Source organism: Chionomys nivalis, chromosome 10 (assembly GCF_950005125.1).
Source record: "Chionomys nivalis chromosome 10, mChiNiv1.1, whole genome shotgun sequence".
NCBI lineage: Eukaryota > Metazoa > Chordata > Mammalia > Rodentia > Cricetidae > Chionomys > Chionomys nivalis.
Window position 1 is genome coordinate 5,704,972 of NC_080095.1, and position 23,997 is coordinate 5,728,968.

At 45.6% G+C, this 23,997-nt stretch overlaps 1 protein-coding gene across 1 annotated transcript in view; it reads right to left on the minus strand.

Annotated features, from left to right (window-relative positions):
* The window catches only part of Ptprn2 (protein tyrosine phosphatase receptor type N2), a 722,848-nt gene that overhangs the window by 223,142 nt on the left and 475,709 nt on the right, over positions 1 to 23,997 (minus strand). The window contains exon 12 of the mRNA XM_057782319.1: positions 20,826 to 20,890. Within this exon, the coding sequence (XP_057638302.1) occupies positions 20,826 to 20,890 (65 nt within the window). The remainder of the gene's footprint in view (positions 1 to 20,825; positions 20,891 to 23,997) is intronic.

A 23,997-nucleotide genomic window follows, 5' to 3' on the forward strand; every position in this document is an offset into this window, starting at 1 on the left:
GAAGACATATACATAGGACACAGAGTGAGGGCAGTGTGACAGTAAAAGTCTCCCAGCAGCCGGAGAGTGGCCCAGGGCAGAGTCGCCCTCCAGTGTCAGAAGGAAACAAGTGGTATGTATATACCCCATCAGGGCCTCCAGAGCTGTGAGCCAGTCATGTCTACCCTGGGAGCCCACAAGGATTGTCCCATCTGTTACAGCGGCCACAGTGATTTCACAGTCTCCAGAGCTCACATGGTGTCAACTGGTACGACCCTTTAACGCAGTTCCTCATGTTGTGGTCATCCCCAACCAAAAACTTATTTTCATTGCTGCTTCATAACTGTAATTTTGCTACTGCTATGAATCATAATGTAAACATTTGTGGTTTCTGATCGTTTTAGGTAACCTCTGTGAAAAAGTAGTTTGACCCCCCAAAGGGGTCACAAACCCACAGGTTGAGAATGACTGCCACAGAGTATCCCAAAAGTCCACAGGTCTTCAGAAAGCTCTTTCCAGTAGGGATTATTGGACTCCTCGTGTGTAGCCCAGGCCCCAGGTTACAAACTGCCTCCTCAAAGGACCCGACTGACAGTTGGCCTCATGAGATGGAAGTCTTCGTGAACTTTAACACTGCTGACTGTGAGACAGGCAGTTCTGATGGGCGTGGGAGAGGCTAAAGAGTGGGAGTATCTCCTGGTAGTTTCTCCTTCATCTTTCTCTTTGGATTCTAGGTGACATGCATGGTGTCTTGGTCCCCAGAAACTGGTCATAGTAGGACTCAGTGTGTGATTTGGCCACGAGATTCACAGAAAGATGAGCCATGTGGCTTCCTAGGAGGAAGCCACCTCCAAGCAAGTGATACTGCCACAGTGCACGCTCTCTAGTTGTTCTCTCATCTCCTGTGATGTCCTCTAGTCTGTGCTGGGCTCTAGACTGATGGGTATCTATGCTGGGTCATGTCTTTCCAACATAAGTGTTCTGTTTCTATGACAAACACCCAAGAAAAACCAACTCAAAAGAAGAAAGGTTTGTTTTGGTTCACAGTTTCAAGGGTTTCAGTCCATGGCCATGTGACTCCATTGTTCTTGGGCTATGATGAGGCTGAATGGTGCTCATAGTAAAAAGAGCTGCTCACATCATGACACCCAGGAAAAGAAGAATGCAAGAAAAGTGCCAAGAAAAAAAAATACCCAATAAGATAGTTCCCTAGAGATCCATTTCCACCAGGTAGGTCCTATTTCCTACAGACCAGGCTACCTTCCACAGAGTTGTTAATCAGGGACCAAGACTTTAGCAATGGCCCTTAGGAGATATTTCAGATCCAAACTGTAGCATGTCTTGTTGGAGGGAAGCTACTTGTTGGTTCCTGGCTACTTAGCCCGAAATAATCACAAAGAAATCATATTATTTAAATCACTGCTTGGCCCATTAGCTCTAGCTTCTTATTGGCTAACTCTTATATTTTAATTAACCCATCTCCATTGATCTGTGTATTGCCACATGGCAGTGGCTTACCAGGTAAAATTCTGGCATCTGTCTCCTGGAGGAACTACATGGCTTCTCACTGACTCTGCCTCCTTTCTCCCAGCATTCAGTTTGGTTTTCCCTGCCTACCTAAGTTCTGCCCTATCAACATGTCAAGGCAGTTTCTTTATTCACCAATGGTATTCACAGCACACAGAGGGAATCTCACATCAATATCTGGATCCTATTTCTGAAGCTCAACCTGTGGCAGCATAGGATATGACCGAATTCAGATGTTTCAGCCATGACCCAGGACTGGTAGGTGATTCCAGGGACCTGTGTACATACAGAACATGGAAACCAGAGAGGTGGAGAAGACCCATGTTCTTCTCTGAGTCTAGCCTACAAGAGTCTTTCTCACTCATTGGCTGCACACCTTGGTCCAGCAAGACAGGAGCTGGCATCTTTGATCAGTCCTAGAATGCCCAGGTTAGGATGCTGCCCGTTTGGGCACTGTTTGCACTGTGAGTGAGCAGGGCCTGGCCTCTGAGCTATCATCTGAGTTTGGATCCATGTGTATAGTTGGTCTTAACTCACACATTATTTGAGTTCACACTACAGTGACATTAGGGGTCTGGGGACTCTTCTCTTAGACCATAGGAACATTTGTCTTCCAGAAGGTCAGAGGCTGATGAAGGCTGTGTCTTGTAAGGAGAGAGAGTTACTTGAGATCCAGCAATCTCAGGGAAGTTAATATAAGTGTTCTCAGTCACCAGATGAGACTGACCAGCAGGACAAACCTGGACTCCCGTGGAAGATACTAAGCAGGCACTGGGGAGGGTCTCTCATCTTTCTAATCTTCATGCTCTTCCTGGCAGATGAGAGCCATTCATGCAGCTTCACTCACATCTGCCAATGGTCTCTGTGTGCAAGTTTGGCCATGGGCTCTGGGTTCTATTGTCTGTAAGTCAGAACCATTGAACTGGACAGCTGGGGCTGCAACCCTGGTCCTGCTGTCATCAGTACAAGTCTGGCTATCATCACTATGTGTCCTCCACAAGCCTCAGGAACCTTTGGTGAGGAGCAGACAATGGGGTGTGGTGAGGAAGGTACTTAACATAACAAAGGCCCCCAATACAGATTCCCCCACCCCTGTGAGTTTGGGACTGACAGATGCTCTTAGCCCTGGCTTTCTCCAACACCCGCCTCTGACAGGCCTTGACAGTATTCTCAGACTTAGAGCAAGGTCCTTCTCTGTCTGCATGAATGCACTTGGAACAGATGCTAGAAAATGGGAGTCAAATGCACCTTTTTATTACTGCTTTTCCTTTTATGTGAGTACCATGTGTGATGTAAGGGGTATAACTGCAGGGAAAGTGTTGAAGTCTGATGATAAGTTGAAGCTCGAACCCCACCCAGAATCTGCAGCTCCTTTGTTTTAGAAAATTAAGAATTAGGGAGCAGGAAATGACATAGTATCCACATGTGTGCACATACAGAACACACAGCTACACACTTATATAAACAGAAATGCTAATACATGTATAACATATATAGTACACAAGTTCCCTTCACAAACACTCATCAGCATATCCACATATACACCTACACATGCACACACATTTACACACACACATGTACATGGGCAGAATCAGTGCTTCTGACATGAGTCCACACCACATTTAGCAGTCTTCGCAATGACAATTGTTGTGGGCGATTCATTTAGCCAATGGCATTGGGAGGTGATTTGCCATGGGTGTGGTTTTCTCTATACAGATAAGAACTGAGGTCAGTGGGAGTTGGGGGAGGAGGGGGGTCATGCATACTCTCGCTTGGACATGGGAGGCTTCCTGATGCACTGTTTGGTGACCTGGTCCAGAGCTTTCTCCATCCTTCCATGGTGGACAAAGAGACAACGGCATCACTTCCCACTGTATTTGAGTATTTGTATTACATCCCTTAATAAATAAGTTTTCTTCCCAAATATCCATGGATTTCTCACAATAGATAGTGGCAAGGTCTTTGAGGATATGCATTTGACAGACATGGACACGGATACACAAGCTCAGGCCTTCCCGGGGGACCATCCGGGCAAGTGTTAAGGTTTGGATCTGCATTCTATTTGCTCCGTACCCTCTGGACTTTCTTTAGGAGAGCTGTGTCTAGAGACAGGTATTTTCCATTATCTGTGCTGCATGGAAATACCTGTGTGTCCTTTCTGGGGATAGATAAATAAATCCGTGACTTGGATTCAAATGGAAACATGATGCCAGGAGTATAAAGAACATAAATCAACATGAATAAATTTCAGCAGCATACATCAGACAGGAAGATGTGCTAACATGAGAATAGACTGTTGCTTCTGCATAAGTCCAACTTCCACACTACACTCGGGCTGAGGAGGACTTTGGGTCATCATCATTCAAGGCCTGAATCAAGAGGCTGGAAGTGTTTTGAATTGTGTACAGACCCTGAGAGTACAAAGCCTACAATATCAGAAAGAATACGGTACTAATGCCTCTCGAGTTGTTTATTAAACAGCATGTAGCCATAAGCCCATCAGAAATATATGGACATGGGTACAATGACTGTGTGTTATTCAAGACAAGTCAGATGAGAGCTGGAAATCCTATCCTTATAAAGGTTAGAGGCCCATGTAGAACCCTTGGAAACACCATCCAAATGGTCAAAACTGGCGGTTTTACTTTCTTGATTCAGGTATGGCTGCCTGAGTGTTTCCATGCAGCAAGGTAGCTCAGAGCGTAGTCAGATAATTGTATCTGAGGCTCATTTATGTCTTGTGCAGTACTTCTCAACCTTCCTCATGCTGTGACCTTTTAATAAAGTTCCTCATGTTATGGTGACCCCCTAACCCTAAAATTATTTTCATTTTTACTTCATAACTGCAATTGTACTACTGTTATGAATTGTAATGTAAAAATCTGTGTTTTTTAATGGTCTTAGATGACCCTGTGAAAGGGTGGTTCAGCTCCCAGAGGAATCGTGATATATGGGTTGAGAACCACTGACCTAAGGTGAGTGGCATGTCAGGGACCAGTCATTGGACTGTTCCCTGCAGGCAGTCACAGGCCATGTAGGTTTTCTTAGAGCTTGATCCTCTACATGACAACTTGTGACATCACGTATAAAGCTATGTATTTGGGAGGCTCTGGACTATGAATCAGCAAGTGTCCCTTGAATTAAGTCTGCATAAAACTATAGTTTCTGAGATGCTGTTCTCATGTGCTGTAGCCTCCATCATTTAACTTACAAAAGTAAACAACTTAGAAAGTGTCTTAACTTTTAAAGAGAAAAGAAATATGGAGGGGCTGGAGAGATGGCTCAGAGGCTAAGAGCATTGCCTGCTCTTCCAAAGGTCCTGAGTTCAATTCCCAGCAACCACATGGTGGCTCACAACCATCTGTAATGGAGTCTGATGCCCTTTTCTGGCCTGCAGGTATACACACAGACAGAATATTATGTACATAATAAATAAATATTTTTTTTAAAAAAAAGAAATATGGAACGCCAAGAAAGGCTCCATTTCTAGCTGCCTGGTAGAATACTTCCCATCCCTAAAGATCAAAGGAATGAAGAGTAAACACACATACCTACCCATCTATCCATTCATTGACATGTCTAGCTACTCATCCATATACCCACTCATTCTTCCACCCACTCACTCATTGACTTGCCAGTCCATCTATGCTCCTCTCATCCCTCTCTTCATGCACCCATTCATAAAGCATGTCAGTCTACATATCCACATAAGCATGTATGGATCCATCCATCTGTTTACCACCTATCCAACAAAGATCTACTGAGAATGGATTAGGAGTGCACAATAGGCTGGTTACCCCAGACAGACATGGATCCTATATTTATGACTGTTCAACCTGAGAGACTTACAAGATCACAACCTAATTTTTCATGTCCCAGTTATAAAAAGCAGAGGTCAGGAGTCACATGACTAGCTTAGTGTTACCATGTATTGGTGGCAAAGCTAAGTGTTCCAAAAGTTCTCCATGACTCTTCCATCAGCACATCATACTCCGTGTTCCATGTAGGGTCAGACAGACTTTGTAAATGTCTGTGAAGACTAATGGACTTCCCAGCACTTCCTAAACATTGGCTTTATGGCCCTGTACTCTGAAATTTCAATTCACCACAGTATAAACTTCCTACAACCAACCGTAGTCCAAAAATATTAAATACATTTATAAAAATTAATTCATTAGTCTTAAATTGTGCAGTGTTCTGGAAAGTGTAAGGGAATCCCGCACTGCCCAGCACTGTCCCACTCTGAGATGTGGCTGAGCATCCTGTTCAGCATACTCAGGTTTCTACCTGCAACTGTTCCAGTTATCCGAACAATGGCTTATGTACCCAGGGCTTGTATTGAAGTCCCCCCCATCACTCTTAATTGTGATCACAAAGCAGAAGGTTGCAATGCTAGTGTCTAGGATAGGCCAAAGAGAAGCCAAATGCTTCTTTTTAGATGAAATGGAGAAAGTTTTCAATTTAAGATAAAAAATTGTATATTGAGGTTAGTACGATCTATAGCAGGACAGATCTTCTGTGCATGGAATTAGGAAGAAACAAAAAGAAAATTAAGTTCATTGTGCTGACATACTTCTGACTAGCTACAGTGTGTGCTGGTGGACAGTCTTGCAAACCCCAGTCTGGAACACACACTCCCATGTGGATACGAGGGTGTCATGACCATTTGCTAGATTTTGAAACAAGTTTAGGGAACTAAAACTTACCCTTTGATGTCAATGTGTTCTTAACTTTTTTTATTTCTCAGACAGAGTGTTATGTTGTCTTTACGCCTTTACCTCCACAGTGCTGGGATTAGAAGCATGAGACAGCATGCCAGTTTATATCGTGATGAATTTCAAACCCCAGGCTTTGTTCTTGGTAGGCATGCACTCTGTCAACTGAGCTACTTCCCCACCTAAAGACAGTTTTTATTTGAGATACCAAGCTTTCCCTACAAATGTTTCTTGGTGCCGGTGCTTGTGCCTGGTGGGGTTCTAAGTGTGTGATTCAGTGCTTGCTAGGGCCCCCCAACATGGCTCATGATACCCAGGGTGTGTTTGGAGAGCTTGGATATCCGACTGAGAGGACAGAGTCTCTGGGCTTGCAGATTGAAACTGTGCCCTTGACCTCAATGAGAGTGCTGCTGTCTCCATGAGAGACACCCAGAAAAAAAGCATGACCTAAGTGTGGAGTGGCTGTTCTCAGAAGGGACCTGAAGACAGGAGACAAAGCTACTCAGATTTCCTTCCAGGATGTGGCAACCACCTTGTATCTGTACCCTGTTCTAAGAGACCTATGGAGGGCTTCTTTTGTAGTGGCATCAACCCTACACTATGTTCATTTGTGCTGCAGAAGATGGAGTGGCTAAGGTCCTCATGGGACCGCGGACCAGGCTCTGAGGCATTATAGTGCCCCAGTGGTTTCCAGTGATTATGCGTAGGGGCCCAAATTAAGTGCCATCCTGAGTAAAGAGGCTTCAAGGGTGCATCACTTGGTCCCCTTTGGGGACCATACAATGAGTTACTGTGGACAGTGTGCTCCTTTTTCAAGGCAGCAATTTGACCACCACCTTGACACCCCGTGTTGGAAACACTGAGCAATAAGTGTCTACGAAAGGGCCGATATGGCCTGAGTGGAGCTCTCAGAGGGTCTTGTGGGCACGTTGAGGCAAAACAAGAAAAAGCCTGTAAGTTTAGAGGTCTCAAGTGGGGACTAAGGGCACCATTGAGGGTTTCTTCCCACAGGCTTCTATGCTTACATCAGGAAATGGAAAATGCACAGAGAACACTTTGATGACCTTGCTTAAGGTCCCGCATCCTCATTCTGATGTGATATCTATGGAAAATTTCCATTCAGCCTCCAATATTAGAAAACAAGTCAATGCTAACTCCTTTCCACCCAGGGTCTTAATTCTGGAAAACAGGCGACTCCAGACACAGATATTGGCAGAACCTTCCAATTTGTCTGTTTTTCCATCTCTTCTTCACATCTCTTCCCCTACCTGATCCTTTAAGTCCTGGTAAATTCCTGGCAACTCACAGAGGATTAAGTCACCCTAATTTCGGGAGCCTATCAAGTTCAGAAGAGATGTGTAAGTGTGACCCCTAGTGGCTGGAGAGAAGGCAGCAATGCAAGTACCACCCAGAGGCTGAGATCCTGCTGGGGTGTTCCTGAGGAGAAGAGCTTTAGGGTTCAACAGTTTCACACTGCACCCTCCTCTCACAGCCAGGACCAGGACTGCAGGGAGCTTCAAGTTATTCTGGACACTCTGCTATCTGCAAAATCCCCTGCTAACTTTCTTTTGGACAAGGCTCAGCACAGGCAATCTCCCTGAAAAATCCTGTAGTCCATTTTCATTCATTCTGGTCCTTCCTTCCTCCCTGTACAAGTAGACTATTGGGGAGTCTCAGGAAGTCCTTTTTAGTTCCTACTACCAGGAGAAAATGCCTGTTATTCAAGAGGCAACTTCTATGTAAACCTGAATGAATTCAGTGGCAGAAGACGAATGTATCCTTTGGTTGGGGCTCAGTTCTTAGTGTCTGGAGAACAAAGGCACATTAAAGAGCCCAGGCAGAGCTAGCCCTAGAGATGGGTGTGGCCATGGTTTAATTATGGACTGTTTAGGACTGTTGCAAACCAGCCATCTCTCTCCTGGGCAAATGCAGATGGCTATTAGGGGCATATTTGCCCCCGGTTGCTAAAAATCTCCCCTTATAGGCAAAGGACACAAACAGACATTATGCAGAAGGAATATGCAGTGCCTGGAAGATGTGCCCAGATGTGTGGGAATCAGTGTCAGTCACAGTTCCCTCTGGACGACAAATGATGTGGGAGAACCAAGGCTGGGGAGGAAGAACGATGCTCTGGGGTGACATGGACTTCCTCCCACTTTTCAAAGCAGGGGAGTTTTATAAGAGGAAAGACAAAGGACAGTTGTCTGGGGCTGGTGACAATGTGCCATCAGAAAGATGGTGTCCTGGATGTGCTCTGGGAGCCACAGAAGACAAAGGAGAGTAGAGGCTGGCCTGAAGCTGCCAAAGATGTCCAGGAAGGTGGACTTTGAGGAGAATGCTCTTAGCCTTGGTGGACCTCGGTAGCTCATACCCCACACTGGACATGGTACAGGACATGCTGCTGTGGTGGTTAAAAATCTCCTATCTGCATGTGGTGAGTTCAGCCTTTCTAATGACTCCTCGGGTCTCCTCTCAGTGTGACCGCCCTGTATCCACGGAGGGCCAAATGCCTCTGGACCTAACATCAGAACCAGCAGCTCAGTGGAGGGTTGCTGAGGGAAAAGAGCTAGGCCTTTCCCTTCAGATCTCATAGCATATGTTACAAGGCTGATGAGAAGCCTTTTCTGCCGCTTCCGGACTCTCCTCAGCTCCAAAGAACAGTGAGAGATTTCAGTATAAAACCTCCATCTCCCTCTAGAAACCACACCTTCAAACACATCTCCAAAACAGCCCAGATGTCCTATGATTAGCTCCGCCAGGCCCAGGGGTGGGAGACCAGTGGATGGGTAGCAGATTAGGAATAGAAATCCACATGTGTGCATACACCCACAGCCTGCCCTCTAACAAGATTACAGTGACCTGTAGGAATCTGGTCAATCTTGGCAGAGGACAAACATGATAGATGAAGCTACCTCCTTAGCCTTTGTGATTGATACCCTGGCATCCTACACTGGGTTCTTGGCTAGGGCTAATGTAAGCCAATCCTCCTACAAATTTGTCCGGGAAACCAAGAAAGCTCAGATCCTGGCCCCAAAGGTTGTTCTGGGGAGGGAGGGGGCACTGTGGTCCAAGGAGACTTGACCCCTGGGGCATTTTGTAGTGATGTCTCCTCAAAGCTGAGGGGCTAGAACTCCTGGTGGGGCTACAAGGGTCAGCACGGCTCCTGTGCACCCGTGTTCTCTAACTGGGGAGTTGTTTACACACTTCTTTTCAAAAGCCTGTTGACGTTAGGGAAAAGCACAGCCTCAAGCAAATACCATCAGCTCACACACGTGTTCCTACGCACAAGCACTCCCTCATGCACACGTGTGCACATGCACACAGGGTTATATCCAGCAGCCACCATCTCTTCTTTTCAAAAATCATACATATTTCATTAAGTTTCATGCAGAATGTCTTCTGATTTATGGTAATTGTCAACAAAAGCAAAAACACAGATAGTTTTAACCCTGCAATAGCGAGGTGTTAACGGGCATGGAATTATGCTCTTTTCTTTTCCTTTACAGAGGGGAGGAAGCTTAGAAACACTCCATCATACCAACCTCTGGGGGTTCCCATGCAGAGAGGGTATTGTCACCCTAATTGTGGTGCAGTGTGTGGTGGATCCATACAGAATATCGCCCGGGCAGCCCATGAGCTAAAGCCTGGAGGACTTTGACTATGACTCATTTCCATATCAAACCCAATTTAGATGAAATGTCTTGGTTAAAAAAAAAAAAACAGTGCATCAATAGCCCCTTGATTAGATTTTCATCTCTCGAGCAGACAAATATGAATATTTATTACCATGAATGCAGATTTTTCTCTTTTTATTTCTCTGATCTTGAATGTTATCCATTACTAATTTTTATGAAAATTTGGGCAACATAATGTTTTCACATAAACTGACAGTTCTTGAGATAACCCTGTTATTGTCTGGCTGAAAGTGACAGCTTCCGCTCATTCATGTGTTAACGAGGGATTAAATATTGTTTTTCATTCCCATAATCTAGGATGGACTGGAAATTAAAAATTGAACATTGTATATTAGCAGGGCTTTGAGAACCAGAATTTGTTTGCATTCACTTAGGGAAGATCTGAAAATTAACAGCTTAACAATCAATTCCTCTTATGCTGCTGCCGAAGGCGGCTTCATAAAGCATTGCTGACATTTCTCAAGGAATTCATTCCTCTACCTACAGCACCCAAATGAAAAGACCTCCACCAGCCAATAAACCACCAGGATCAAGACAACCCTTGCTCAAAAAGGTAAAACCACAACATAATTTTTACTGCCTTTATGTCAAGACTATTCCCACCCTCTTGTCTGCTAGGACAAACTGCCTCAGGGGTGTCCTGGTCCACATCATGGTCATCCTATCTGTGGGAAGCAGTAAATACTGTCACCTATCTCCACTAGAAGTTACCCAAGGAGGGGGCCTGCTCGTGAAAGGTGCTCTTTCCACCAGTGCAATGTCACCAACAGCCACACCTCAACTGGTGGCATTGTAATGAGACTTTTCTCTTATTGTTATGGCTGGGTGGCCATGATGGAAATGTGGATTTGATAGCATCTGAGATTTAAAAAAATCTCACTATAGTTTTAAAATATACTCTAAATTCCATTGATCCATCTACCAACTCACCTACATATTGCCACACTCTTTGCCTGGTCCCTACACTTGATGCTCCTTCCCCAGTCTTTCCTTGTCTTGCCTTTCCTCTCCTGTCCTCTCCTTCTTAACTCCCTCCTGCTCCCCTCATCCTGTAGGATGGCACTGCCCTCTTCTCTCTGCCCCGCTGTATCAGTCACTTGGTTAAAATAGCATCTTCCCGTTCATCTTTCTGCCTATCCATGCATCTACTCATCCCTCAGTCCATCCATTCATCCACCCATCGATCCATCTATTCACCTACCTACACCTATCTACCCACCTTCCATTCACCTCCCTACCCTCCCAACCACTCATCCTTTACCTGCTCATTCATCCACCCACTGACCCATCAACCCATCTATCTATCTACTCACTCATCTATTCATCTACTCATTCACCAGCCGGTCACCCACCCACCTGTCTGTCTACTCATTCACCATCAGTCCATCCACCCACCCACCCAATCCATCATCCCCTTGTCTACAAATCTAACCACTGAAACATCTATGTACCTACTCATCCATCTATGCATTTATCCACCCCATCCAACTATCCATTCATCCACATACCCATCTATTCATCCACTCGCACCCAAATCATTAATTAATCCATCAATATACACACTTATCTATTGATTTACTCATCCATCTGACCACCTACCTACCCATCTAATCATCCATCCATCCATCCATCCATCCATCCACTTACCTATCTCCCCTGATTTCCTTGGTAATATTTCATGTGTTTTGATTTATTCTTTTGTATGGTAAAGGAAAATATCATAGACATATTTCTCAGAAGCTAACTTGCTCAAGCACTTCCTTTTGGAAATACTAAACATTTCTAGGTTAGATGTTTTCATGGTCAATATGGTGACTGAATTATGTTCCTCCAAAACCCATATGTGAACCTCTGACCTGAAGGTCTCTCAGAATGTGGCTGTATTTCGAGAGGATGTCTTATAGAGGGCATCAGGGTAAAATGCGATGGGCTCTTATTAATGGAACTTTTACCCTATAAGAAGGTTTGGGATTCTGTTATATACAAAGGAATGACTGTTTGAGGATGTGAGGGAGAAGTCCTCTCTGAGCAAGGAGAGAGGCCTCACGGGACTTGTGGGAACCTCTCTACCTCAGCCTTAAATTTCAGCCCCCAGGGTTGGGCAAGAGTGAGTCTTCTTAGGTCCCCATCTGTGAACAAGCCTGAGCTGTCACCATTTGTACCTGTCCTCAGTAAGATGGGTGAGAAAGGGAGCAAGACACTTCACCCATAGACTTTGATAGTTTCAAGTAAAATTGAGAAGCATATGATTTCAATTAATTGCTTCAATTTTTATCAGTTTACAAAGAATTGGGCTTTATGATAGTATCTTAAAACAGAAATTGCTTTTGTTGCTTCTTCCCTACCTCCTGCTTTTCCTCCCCTCCCTTGTGACATCTTACTCTTAGAGCTTCCTTTGTATTTTATCTTGTGTGCACTGATAATTTGTAGGTTCAATAGGACACATGCTTAGGTCTGGAGCAGGTATGTTTGTTAGAGAATGACAAGTTGGAGAAACAAGATCCAAATTGAACTTAGAGCTACTTAAGAAATGTAGGCACACTTTATTCCCAAGAGAGAAAGGTTCAGCTGTAGGCCAACCAGCCACTGATACTGCCATTTCTAGACAGGACAGGGGCATCTCTGACTTCTGCATACTATGGGTTGATTTATATCATTCAAAAAATGCTTCAACCCTATCTTTCTGTACCTAAATCTGTGTGGAAGTAAGTCCTTGGCATATGTAATCACATTACAATAAAGTCATATGAGGTAGACTAGATCCTAAATCCAAAACATAGATTTTTCTTAACAAGTAGGGGCATAGATACACAGATGACCATGTAGCAAAAAAGGCAGAGCTTGGGAATGTTTTGCCACAAGCCAATGAGTGATGTATAAATTACTTTTCTCATAGCTGTAACAAAACACTTGATGGAGACAACATAAAGAGAGGCAGGAGTTTCTTTCAGCTCATGGTTTCTAGACATTCAGAACCTGGTCACTGGGTATGGGCCTGAAGTGGGAATGAACATCAAAGTAGCAGGTACATACAGCCAAGCCAGCTCTTCACTTAATGATGCCAAGGAAAGGACCAGGTTCTTCCCATTTCCTCTTACCTGGCCCCACAATTCACAGCTCCAGCTCATCTCAATACTCCATTCAAGTTTGGACTTTACGAGCAGATCGACTCATCGTCCATTGATTAGATCACAACCCTCATGATCTAAACTCATGAACACAATGAGAGATGCACCACAGGTCTCCTAGGAACCCCTTGAGCTAGTCAATTTTGACCTCAAGAGGATTGCAAATCTCAGAAGGTGGGTTCTCCCTGGAGACTTCAGCGGAAGTGAGGTCCCTCCACACTGGACTTCTAATTTCCAAGACTGTGGGAGTAGCTTTCTGCTGGGAGACTCCATCTAGGTTGTGGTGCTTTGCTTAGCATTCCTGGGGCCCTGACATCCAGATATCAATGCTGTGCTTTTGGGAAACAGAAGTCGCAAAGCAGCTCTTGGGTCAAAGTGATCTTCCAGTTGTAGGAGACCCTGGAGACAGGCAAGCACAGCCATGAATGAGCAGAATGGGGTAGGAGAGTAATTTATGGAGCATATAGAATATCAAGGTTTATTAATAAGTAAGTTCCTATCTTCTGTAGCTACCTGTATGAGGGTAGAGTCTGTTGGAATTAGAGTCCAGGAGGTTGACATGTAAGGCCATACTGGGCCCCAGGGGTGTCCTAGTACAAGCAGGTGTGGAGAAACAGGCCCTGCCATATTGTGGTGTTTTCTTGTCTCTATTTTCTAAACACAGAGAGGCAAGTCTGGGGTTTTGCCATCTATACTATGTTCCTATTGGCAGGCCACACCAGCTAGATAAGAACTGATGTGTGCCCATGTGCAGTGAAGGGTGTGCAGCTTTGCTAGGGGCAGGTGCAGCAGTGATACGCTAGAGCTAGGTCCTACATTACTTCTGTGTGGGGTGCCCTTCTCAGTGAGAGCTACTGACTGTTTAGGTAGGCACACAACAGTTTGTTTATTGAAGAACACACACCAGTTTGCAGGGAGACCTTGTAGCGGCATGTCCCCATATCTTGTAGGGCAAGATGGTCTCTTCACCAGTGTGCAGTGGGCAGTGAGCAGGCAGTGTGAGTAGGTGATGTGGGTCAGGGTCTGTTTCAGTGACTTCCTTTCTTCTCTGTACACAGCTCCAGGCTTCCCAGACAGAAGCATCACAGGAGGATTCCAGAACACTGTGCACGAAGGGCTTGCCATTCCTCCAGGCCTCAGTTTGTTAAAGGAAAACTAACTTCTGCTCCCAAGCTCACAGCCTCCGTGGAATCACAGGAGCCAGGAGCCATACTGACCATGAAGACATTGGCCAATTTGCCCCCTCTGCTTCTCAAGGGGAAAAGGGGAAAAGATGTCACCCTCAGGTCCAGTAGGCAGTAAGTTATATCTCTGCATTTGAAATATACATTATGTATATTTTTACAAAATATATATGAAAATGTTAAGAGAAAACAAGGAGTGGGTGGGTAACCACCATCAGATGTGACTTACTTCATTTTACGTGACTATTTACCTTGATATTGAACAAAAATTGAATTTGTTACTATGGCAACTGCTACATCATATGGTTGCTCTCTACCTCTGAGTCACAGGGGAGCATGAAAGACCCATGAGACACTGGGAGCTTGGTGTGCTCTGTTGTGGTTCGGGAAAGAAAGGAATTCACAATGAGGTCATATTTGCCCATACAGCAAGTACAGGTAATTGTGTGGGACACGTTCGGGTGCAGTTTTCTTTACCATGTGGAGCAGTGGGGCTGCAGGTGAGTAGCTGTGGTCCTCAGGTCTGTCAAATCAAAGCTGAGCATCAGACCCAGAGCTGAGCCCAGGGACCCAGGGACAGGCTGCTGGAAACCTCAGCTTCTGTCTGTCTAGACTGCTCACCACTCATGGGGGCTATGGAGGGGCTGGGCATAGAAAAGAGAGATGGGGACTTAGATATTTAATGCAATTTCATGCAGATTTTCCTTTTCAAACACAAATTAGGAGTACTGACAAGTCAACAGTCTTTTCTCGGGCCTATGCACTTTTGCATTTAAGAGAAAAAAAAATCCTCTTCCTTTGTCAAGAAATGCAGATTAGAATAAAATGAAGCGGATGTTCATAGAATGGCAATGAGACAGTGCAGTAGCTGAAAAAGAAGCACTCCTAGCCCCCTAGCCCCAGAGGGCAGTTCTGGCTCCTTCGCTCTCCCCCATCCCTAGCCAGGGTCCAATATCTGCTCCCAAAGCCAAAAACTGGGAACTTTCAGTGGGGAGTATAAGGGGCTTCTGGCAGGGACCTTTAGCAATGCCCTAGGGTCTGCTCTCTTTGGGGATCGACTGCACAACCTGTGATGCTCCTAGCTTCTCAGAGGGCCTGTGTTTCCTAGGGTACAGCACTCTACCGTCTGATTGCAAGGTTGTTCTTAGTCTACACATGAACATAGTAAGCCATGGGCTGAAATAGGGCCCATACCATGAAGTAACCACACTTTCTTACTTTGCCATGAGGTCACCAGGGACATGTGATCAGACATGAATACAACATTGTCTTGAACCCAGTTTCTGATCTTCACGTAGACACCAACTACTGTATCTGCTACACCCATCACACCCCACCCATCCCTTTCTTCACATACTCTTGAACACATGCTGCTTGTTTCTTCTGAATACCCACGGGCAGGCTAAGGTTCCGGATGTAGAGAAGAGAGTTCACTAGAGCTACAGTGACGATGGCCACCCAAGGAGAAGCACCAACTCTATGGCCCAGAACTGGCATTCATCAGCACTCATTCACTCCACATTACAGTACACACTTCCCAGTGGCTGTTAGTGACTCTAATGGCCACAGCACTCAAACAAGGAGCCAAGAGGACCAACTGGAGGTCATGTTCACTGGATCTGAGCCTGGAATCTAGGAATGTCTGACCTCTGTCTTCATACATATCCACCAGAATCCCCTCCTTCCATTTACAAGCTCACTGACCATGCTTCTCCTCTCCATGCAAACACTTCTAGGAAGGGCTTCCCTGAGCTGCCTCCCAACATCAGGATACAGTGGCACCCTCCTCACCAGAGGCTGTATTGTCTCTGTCAAAGGCACCCAATGCTTCTCCTCTTTGACGTCTAGGTGAATCCTTCCCTAACGCCCAGGGATGGTTAACATTGCTTACTGTGCCTTGCCCAGGTACAACATGCCCTGTGGAATTGTCACAGATACGTGATGGCTAAAGACCCCAAAGTCACAATGTGTCAGAATCAGTGGGGACCTTGCTGACCTCACATCCCCAGGGCTGCCTGTTCACATTGGTGTTCGCTTACTAATTCATATGTCCTTTTTAAAAAAAATTTAGATGGTATAACATGGTACTAAAGACTCAAAGACATTCATGTACGCCTCATAGCATGAATCTCTTGGTTTTGCTAATGGTCTACAATTTTACATACATAGATTCATGGGGGATCCTACTGGGTGAGGGTTGTGTAGGGATTCTCTGATCCAATTTATAGCACCTTAAATCTATAGTTATTTCAAAGGAAGAACCCAAAATTATACTGAAGAAGAAATTTACAACCTCTAACCCCATGCCAGGATGCCTCTGTTCATATACCAATGTGTCGTCCTCCAGAGGAAAGTGGCTTCATTAATGTGAGCAATGTAAAAAGTTCTCAAGGTATCAGAAATCAGATTTTGAAATACACCAGAATACCACCCATCTATTCGGGATGTGTGTGTGTGTGCACCACAATCTCTTCATTTTTTAAAATTTTGTTTTGAGATATTTCTATTTGGCTTAAAAGGTTTTAATTCTGCTATCTGTCATCACACATGTGAATCAAAGTGCCTGAAGCACATCTGTGAATGCCATTAGATTCCTAGCAATCACACTCCGCTTTACGTTACAGAGTCGGAAATTAGGAAAATTAGAAATACACTTTAAAAAATCAAAATCAGGCTTACTGAATGAGAGAATTAAAATTAGGAAAAAGATATGATTAGCTTTCTAAAGGTTTTCTCAGCTTGAACCCTTTCTTCCCGTTTTGCTACTGTGAATGCTGTCTGCCTGTCCGAGCAGCTTCCAGCCTAGAGCTGGCGAGGGATACGCCAATGGAGCATGTGGAGAGCTGGGCTCAAGGCCATGGCAGTGATGTCAGACAACTCCAAGGTCCAGGAAGCCGCAGCTTTCAAAGTGGCTGCTGGTTGAGACGAGAGGATTATAATAGAGAGATGGGAAACAGGAAGCATGTGGCAGTGCATTGTGCTCCTCTCAGCGTTGATGGCTTGAATCTCAGGAGCAAAGGTGACAAGCATGGCAGAAAGGTAGGGCTGAGGTCAGGGAGGAGGTCCCTGCAGGGAGGAGTCTCCCAGGGAAGAACACATCTACGGGGAAGCACACAGGTCCTCACAGAACATGCGGTTGGGGCTGGGGCAGCAGGGCGGAAGGTGAGGGGCATGAGGCTTCAGGCTCCGAGCAGAAAACTGGTTCAGGCTGAACAGTTGACAGTGGGGGTAGCCGAGGCCACAAAACAAGGAATAGGAGACTGCAGAGGACAAGCAGAAGGACCGCCTGTGGAGATCAGGGTGCAGCAGGTGGATGGGGCACGTGTTTATAGGGATGGTAAACCCAGGTGACTACAGGTTCCAAGGTGCGTATGGAACAGATTGCAGGAGGCTGGGCTCAGGGAGCAGTCTGGAACTGGCATAGGTAATGCCAGGGCTTGTCTTGAGAGGAAGAGATGAACACCTCCTCCATGAACTCCAGCTTCCAGGAGAGGAGAAGAGAGCAAATATCTACCTGCCCTGCTTGCTGCTGTGGTTTCAGCTTGAAGACCTGCTGAGCACATGGTAGGCACTTATAACTGATTTTTGAATGGCATGGGAGTGAGACAGTAAGCTGCATGGTGGGGGCTCTCTTACCACATGGGTACAGAAACTGCATAAAATCTACACACTATAGGATTCCAGAACAGAAGAAAGAAAGGGGACTCTCCAGATGCCCAGAATTAGGTGAGATTAAAGCTAGGTCGTGACCAGACACTGAGCTACTGTTAGAGATCTGGTACCTCTAAAGAGGTGCAAGGATGTGGGACTGAGGGTTTCCACAGTTATAGACAGCCATGGAGGAAGTGGGAAAGCTGAGATTGGGAGCCCTCCTAAGCCACCTCACCTGAGAACAGAGAGCAGGCACCAGCCACCCTCAGCTGCTCTGGGGAGTGGCACAATTTCAAGGTGGGAAGCTAACAAAGTTGACCCATGGCATCACACTCTTTACACAGAGACCTCACAGAGAAGGCAGGTGTGCTGACTTCCACCTACGAGATCCACATGTGGGGGCTGACAGGAAGACTGTGCAGTCTGTGGCTAGCCTGGGCTACAGAGTAAGACACTCTTAATAACAAACATAAAACTGGAAAATAAAAACCAAGAAAGAAACTCGTTAAAAATCAATACTTTCTTGCTGAAGAAAAAGTCACAATTAAACAAACATATAAAACAAAATGAAACAAAGCCATCATAAACTACACAAGAAGCATGGACAGGTCTGCACGTGTAACATGGCAGTGGCATAGAAAATCTAAGATTGGAAAGATTAAGAGAATATAAATAAAATTACAGAATAAATAGGCTTAAGCCAACTAAAAAGATAAACGAAGGTATCAAACATGGAAAGAATTCAGGGGCCAGCAGAAAGACAGCACAGATCAGTTTGAAGTAACATTAAGCAGTTACTCACCCTAAACATGGAAACTAAAACATTTATCCTAAAGAAAATATAGTCATTATCTGAGTTTCATAGCAAGTTAGTGACAAGGAAAGAAGGGCCTTGCAGGGTCACTTGAGGAGAGGCTTCACAGTTTGGTGCTGGGAGACCAAGCTGAGGTAGAGCCTAGAGCCGTTGAGTAGAAGGATACATACATGAGGTACACTCACAAAATGCTAATGTGCCCAGTTCTTTTTTGCTACAAGCTGTCTTGAGGCAGACAGACACTGACTAACCTTTGTTACAGTGCAGGATAAGGAGTCATGAGGTGCACAGTGATGCCTGTGTGATGTCAGAGCACACAGAGTCACAGGGTGAGAAGACAGACTACACCGAGGCCATCGCTGCAGGCAGATACTTCGGTAGGGAGCACACATGTAGGGATAGGGGTGCTCATTCCTTGGTATTAGGAAAGTGCTGGAGGTCAGAGGCTGTGGGTAGAGTAAGGTGGGCCATTGGAAGGATGAGGACATAGCTTTCCAACCTCCCAGCTCCTCCGTCAGTGGCTACATGCTGAGTAGGCCACTGTGGAGCCTGAGGCTCAAGGTGGTTAATGACTGTATGGACCATATATGAAAGCGGCCAAGGAAAGCTAGGGAGGAGCTTGAGAGCCAAGTCTCAGTTGGTCAATGGGATTGGCCCTTCCCTACATTCTGGCTGTCCTGGAGCAGCTGAAGGTCACACTGCAATAAAGGATAGGGTATTCAGTATCCAAGTGCCTAAGTCACAGTTGTCACCTCCCAGGCCATGCTGGGTCTTATCACACACCTGCTGTTGGCTTCCGTACTCAATCCAGTTTCTAGGCTTTCTGGAACCAGGTCATACCAATGACTGTGGCCTAACTCTGGGTTGCTCTCAATGGCTGGGTGCCACCATTGCTCCCCGAGGAAGAAATTGAACTTGAAACATAGGCCAGAACTTGAGCTTGTCCCCATCTAGAGACAGACAACAACATCTAAGCACTCAGTGTCTGGCCTCCACACTTTACTTATTCTCAATGACATGGCCATTGGCCCGCACTTAGATACAGATGGTTCTGGAAGCCCTAAGACACTTGGCTTCTTTCTTCCACTTCACTGACCGCTAAAGAAACAACCAGAGTGTCCTCAGCTGTCACCTGCACTGCTAATCGAGGATGGGCCACCCTGGCTTCAAGAACACACTGAGAAGAGTGACATTTGTCAAGCTCTTAGAATGTCCTTTGAGAAGTTTGTATCAATTATAGGGTACGACTCTCCTGTACTCTGTTGTCAACAACTAAGACATCCCAGGTGCTCAAGCCCTCTTCAGAGCTCCCTGGAGACCCAGGCATCTGAGAACAGCCACCAATTAAGCATCACCTGGCTCCTGGAGCCAGAGATCTGATTGTGCAACCTGTGAGTCCGTAAGTGGCTCTGCAAGGCCAGGCTGATATAGAGCAGCGAACACTTACAAACGGGCACTCATTAATGCTTAATTAACGTTAATGGCAAGTGCTGTGAACTCTGAAATTCCAGACAGGAGAGAACAGATTGGCTTTGGTCCATGCTGACTTAGGAGTGGCTACGTGCAGCTCCTGGGAGGAACCTCAGCCACTGGGACACACACAGTACATGACACTGTCACTCAGCCAAGAGACTGGTCACCAGCCAGCACTGAGAAGACATATCATTCGGTCTGGAAACAATGAGGCAATGGTCGTATACCAAGGATTTGACAGCATCAAATCACTTCATAGATACATTCATAGCTCTGTGCTTTTGTCCGAACACATGTGTTTAAGTAACAAAAACACGGAATTCATAGGGAAAAATGACTTCCTGGAACATTTTTAATAATTTAGACAATATAAGACATCATCTTTTGTGGAGTCTTCTGTTTTGTTTAAATGACAGATTTTTCTTGGGGAGTTACCCAACTGTGATTTCAAAGGCAGCATAAACAGTTCCATTTCCTACACCATTGGTCAGCATCAATACATCGGGAAGACTCATCTCCCATCAGCTGAGCTGACAAAATGCTACTTGGATTAACCACACAATAAACCAAACCTATGCTCCTAGACTTCACCAACCACCCAGCACTGAGGCACCAGACGTGAGGGGATCCCTTGTGAGGATATGCCTAGCACTACTCACCGGCCTGATTCCACTCTGGAGGATAGTCAACCCAGATGTCTTCTCCAGCTGGTCTTTGTTGTCAACTGTGAGGGAAAGAATCAAAAGAAGGTGGTCAGTATAGAAAGAACATTTGAGAGTGTTTGCTTCTATTAACAAATTCCTGCAAGTAACTGCTTGGGAAGCCTGACTTACAGAGGCACTACGCTGAGCAACGGGTGGATAGCAGGGACCCTATGCTCCGCTCAGGCGCTGGTCTTCCTCAGCTAAACACCTGGTGTATATCCTTTTTTTTAAAAAAAAAAAAACACTTATTTATTTATTTAGTATTAATTCCGACCACAGTTTATCCTACCTTCTCTCCTCCCAGTCCCTTTCCCCAAACCCCCTCTGTTCCTACCACCCAATCCATGCCTCCCCCTTTTTGGTCTAGGAAAGGGCAGGTCTCCTGTGAGTGTCAAAAAACATGGCATAACAAGTTGTAGTGAGACTAAAATCTGCCCATGCTCAGTCATACCACAAGGATGCTTACTCGCCTATGTTCATAGCATCTTTGTTTGCTGTTTTTCTTTGTTTTTTAACTTCCTTTTTACTTATTCTTTGTGTCTTCCACATCATGCATCTCCATCCCATTCACTTCCCATCCCTTCATGCTGTCCTCTGCCCTTGTAGCACACCCTCTTTCCAAATAAAATTTAGGAGAAAAAAGAAAAGAAAAAAAAGGAAAACAATCTCATCGTGGAAACTGTAGTATGGCACAGTGAGGCACACAGTAACCCTTCCCTCCACTTATCTTTACTTGTAAGTGTTAATTGTAGAGAGTCACCGGTCTGGTTCAAGACCTCTGGTTTCTGCTACACTATCAGTGCTGGGCCCTCACTGGAACTCCTCTTGTTATCCTGTTTTGCCCTATGTTGTGGAGATCCTGCAGCTTTGTGTCTTCAGGACTGGTCCCTTCACGTGCTCCAGCAGATCACAGATGGAATGGATGTTGGAGTGGGAAAACACATAACCCTGGTTCTGGGTCTGGGTAGTTACAGGGTTGGCCCGCCCGCTAGCTCTCCCTTGTCCTCACTGATAGGGTGAGCTCTCCAGCATTGCCCTCGTGAGCTCACCCTTGCAGGGAGGAGAAAAGGTGTGGCCAGTTCCCCTGCTTTCATGTCTTTAGGATCGGATCTCCCACACCCACACCTCCAGCTCTACTGGGTTGCCCAGGCATGGCGTAGGGACCACTGTCCTGTGCACTGCAGCAGATGATGGGCAGGGCCAGCTCTCCCACCTGCCTCAGGCGTTGATGGGTAGTGGAGTGGGGGAGGGGCATTCCTCTCCTGCCCAGGCCTCCACATGACAGGTGAGTAATGGGGACAGTCCTTCCATGCTCACAACACCAGAGCTACCTTACCCACACCTCCACCAATGGGGTTGACTCCACTGTGCTGCCCACTCGAGGTGCAGGGCCTGCTCTCCTGAGTGTGGCAGCTCGTGGTGGGAGGGGGACAGGGGCAGTTCTCCCACCCTTATGATCTCAGGGCCAGCTCTCCCCTGCCCATGCTGCCATGTGACAAATGAGTAATGGGGACAGTTTTCCCAAACTCACAACTTCAGGGATGGCTCACACACACCTCTTCCAATAGATTGGCTCTATAGTGCTGCCCCCACAAGATGCAGGGCCTGCTCTCCCAAGTGCTGTAGCTGGTGGCAGGCAAAAGCAGCTCTCGTGCCCTTCTGACTCAAGGCCAGCTCTCCCACCTGCCTCAGGCATTGATTGGCAGGGGAGGAAGAAGGGCATCTCTCTCCTGCCCGAGCTGACACATGACAGAGGAACAGTAGGGACAGGCTCTTTCACGCCCACAACTTCAGGGCTGTCATGCACTTATATGATATATAGATATCATCTTTGAAAGCATGCCATTCTAGGCAGTCTCCAGTTACTGAAGATTTGATAGGAAATTGTATATAAACAGACTGTACAGACTGTAAGATCTTATTTTAAAATGGTGTAATGTATGCACAGGTATATGCCTGTTGAAAAACAACTATTTTGTTAACTAGCACTGCACACATTTTGAAAAGGCTGCCTGTGTGCTTACATCACAGGATCCCTGAGTTATTTTACTCCCTTTTAATCCATGCCCCTATCAGAAACATATGATTTTGTGCCAATAAAAGCCAGTGCTCATCTGTTCCTAACTTCACATGAGGAAGACTTTCAGAGAACAAATTCTATTTGATATCATGCCAGAAGAAATGAGCTTGGGAAACAATTAGTAGATGCAAATGAAGTCTCAGCAGTTGTAGTGCCCGGGCCACAGACCCAGCAGCCCCCACTTTGCAGAGAGGAAGCATGTCACCAGGCAATTGACCTCGGCTTATGATTCAGTAGAAATATTCTTTTGGGTAAAGCTCATGTCATTTTGGAAATAAAAACCAGAAAGAAATAAAACTCCTAATTTTCCTGAAAACGCTATGAATGAAGAGGGCACTGACGTTGTGATTACTACCGAACAAGACAGCGAGAGAAAAGCAGCTGCTTTCACCTCCTATCATAATCCACCTGCGGGAGTCTTGGGTAATGAAATATATCTTTCAGAGGGATACAAATGAGATCCAATTACAGTCTGCCTGCTTCTCTACCTCCAGGGCCTTTCATTGCCTTGTAGAAAAAAGTTCCCCTCCTAACAAATGGACATTATTTTTTGCACATAGGTAATTACCACTGTACTGCAAGAGCAAGGTGGACATAAAGCAATTCAGGAGAGAACTGAGGTATTTAGGGCTGGTGGGGAGATGTGATACGGAGGCAATGATGCACAGGCTTAGAACTTGGATGGCAAGAGACTTCCTTGAGGTGCAAAGTGGTATGTTTTCATAAGTTCATACTTCCTGGTGGCTATTAGTGGGCTAACAGCAACTCTCTAAATAGGCTGACCAATGGCCTAAAGAATGAATCTATAAACACTCCAGTTCTTGCTAGATGGCAGAGATTTCAGACTAGAGATTTTTATGAAAAGCAGGCAGCCAATACTTCATTAAGCTGAATAGTTCAATCCAGTGTCAACAAAATCTTCCTAGAAGAGCAGGAGAGTATCCTAGGTCCAGGGAGTAGTGTCTCTGGGGCTCCTTAGTGTGGTCTTGGCATGGAAAGTCAGCACAGGGCTATCAAGGTGGCTGCGGCAGTGAGAGTTTGGTTACA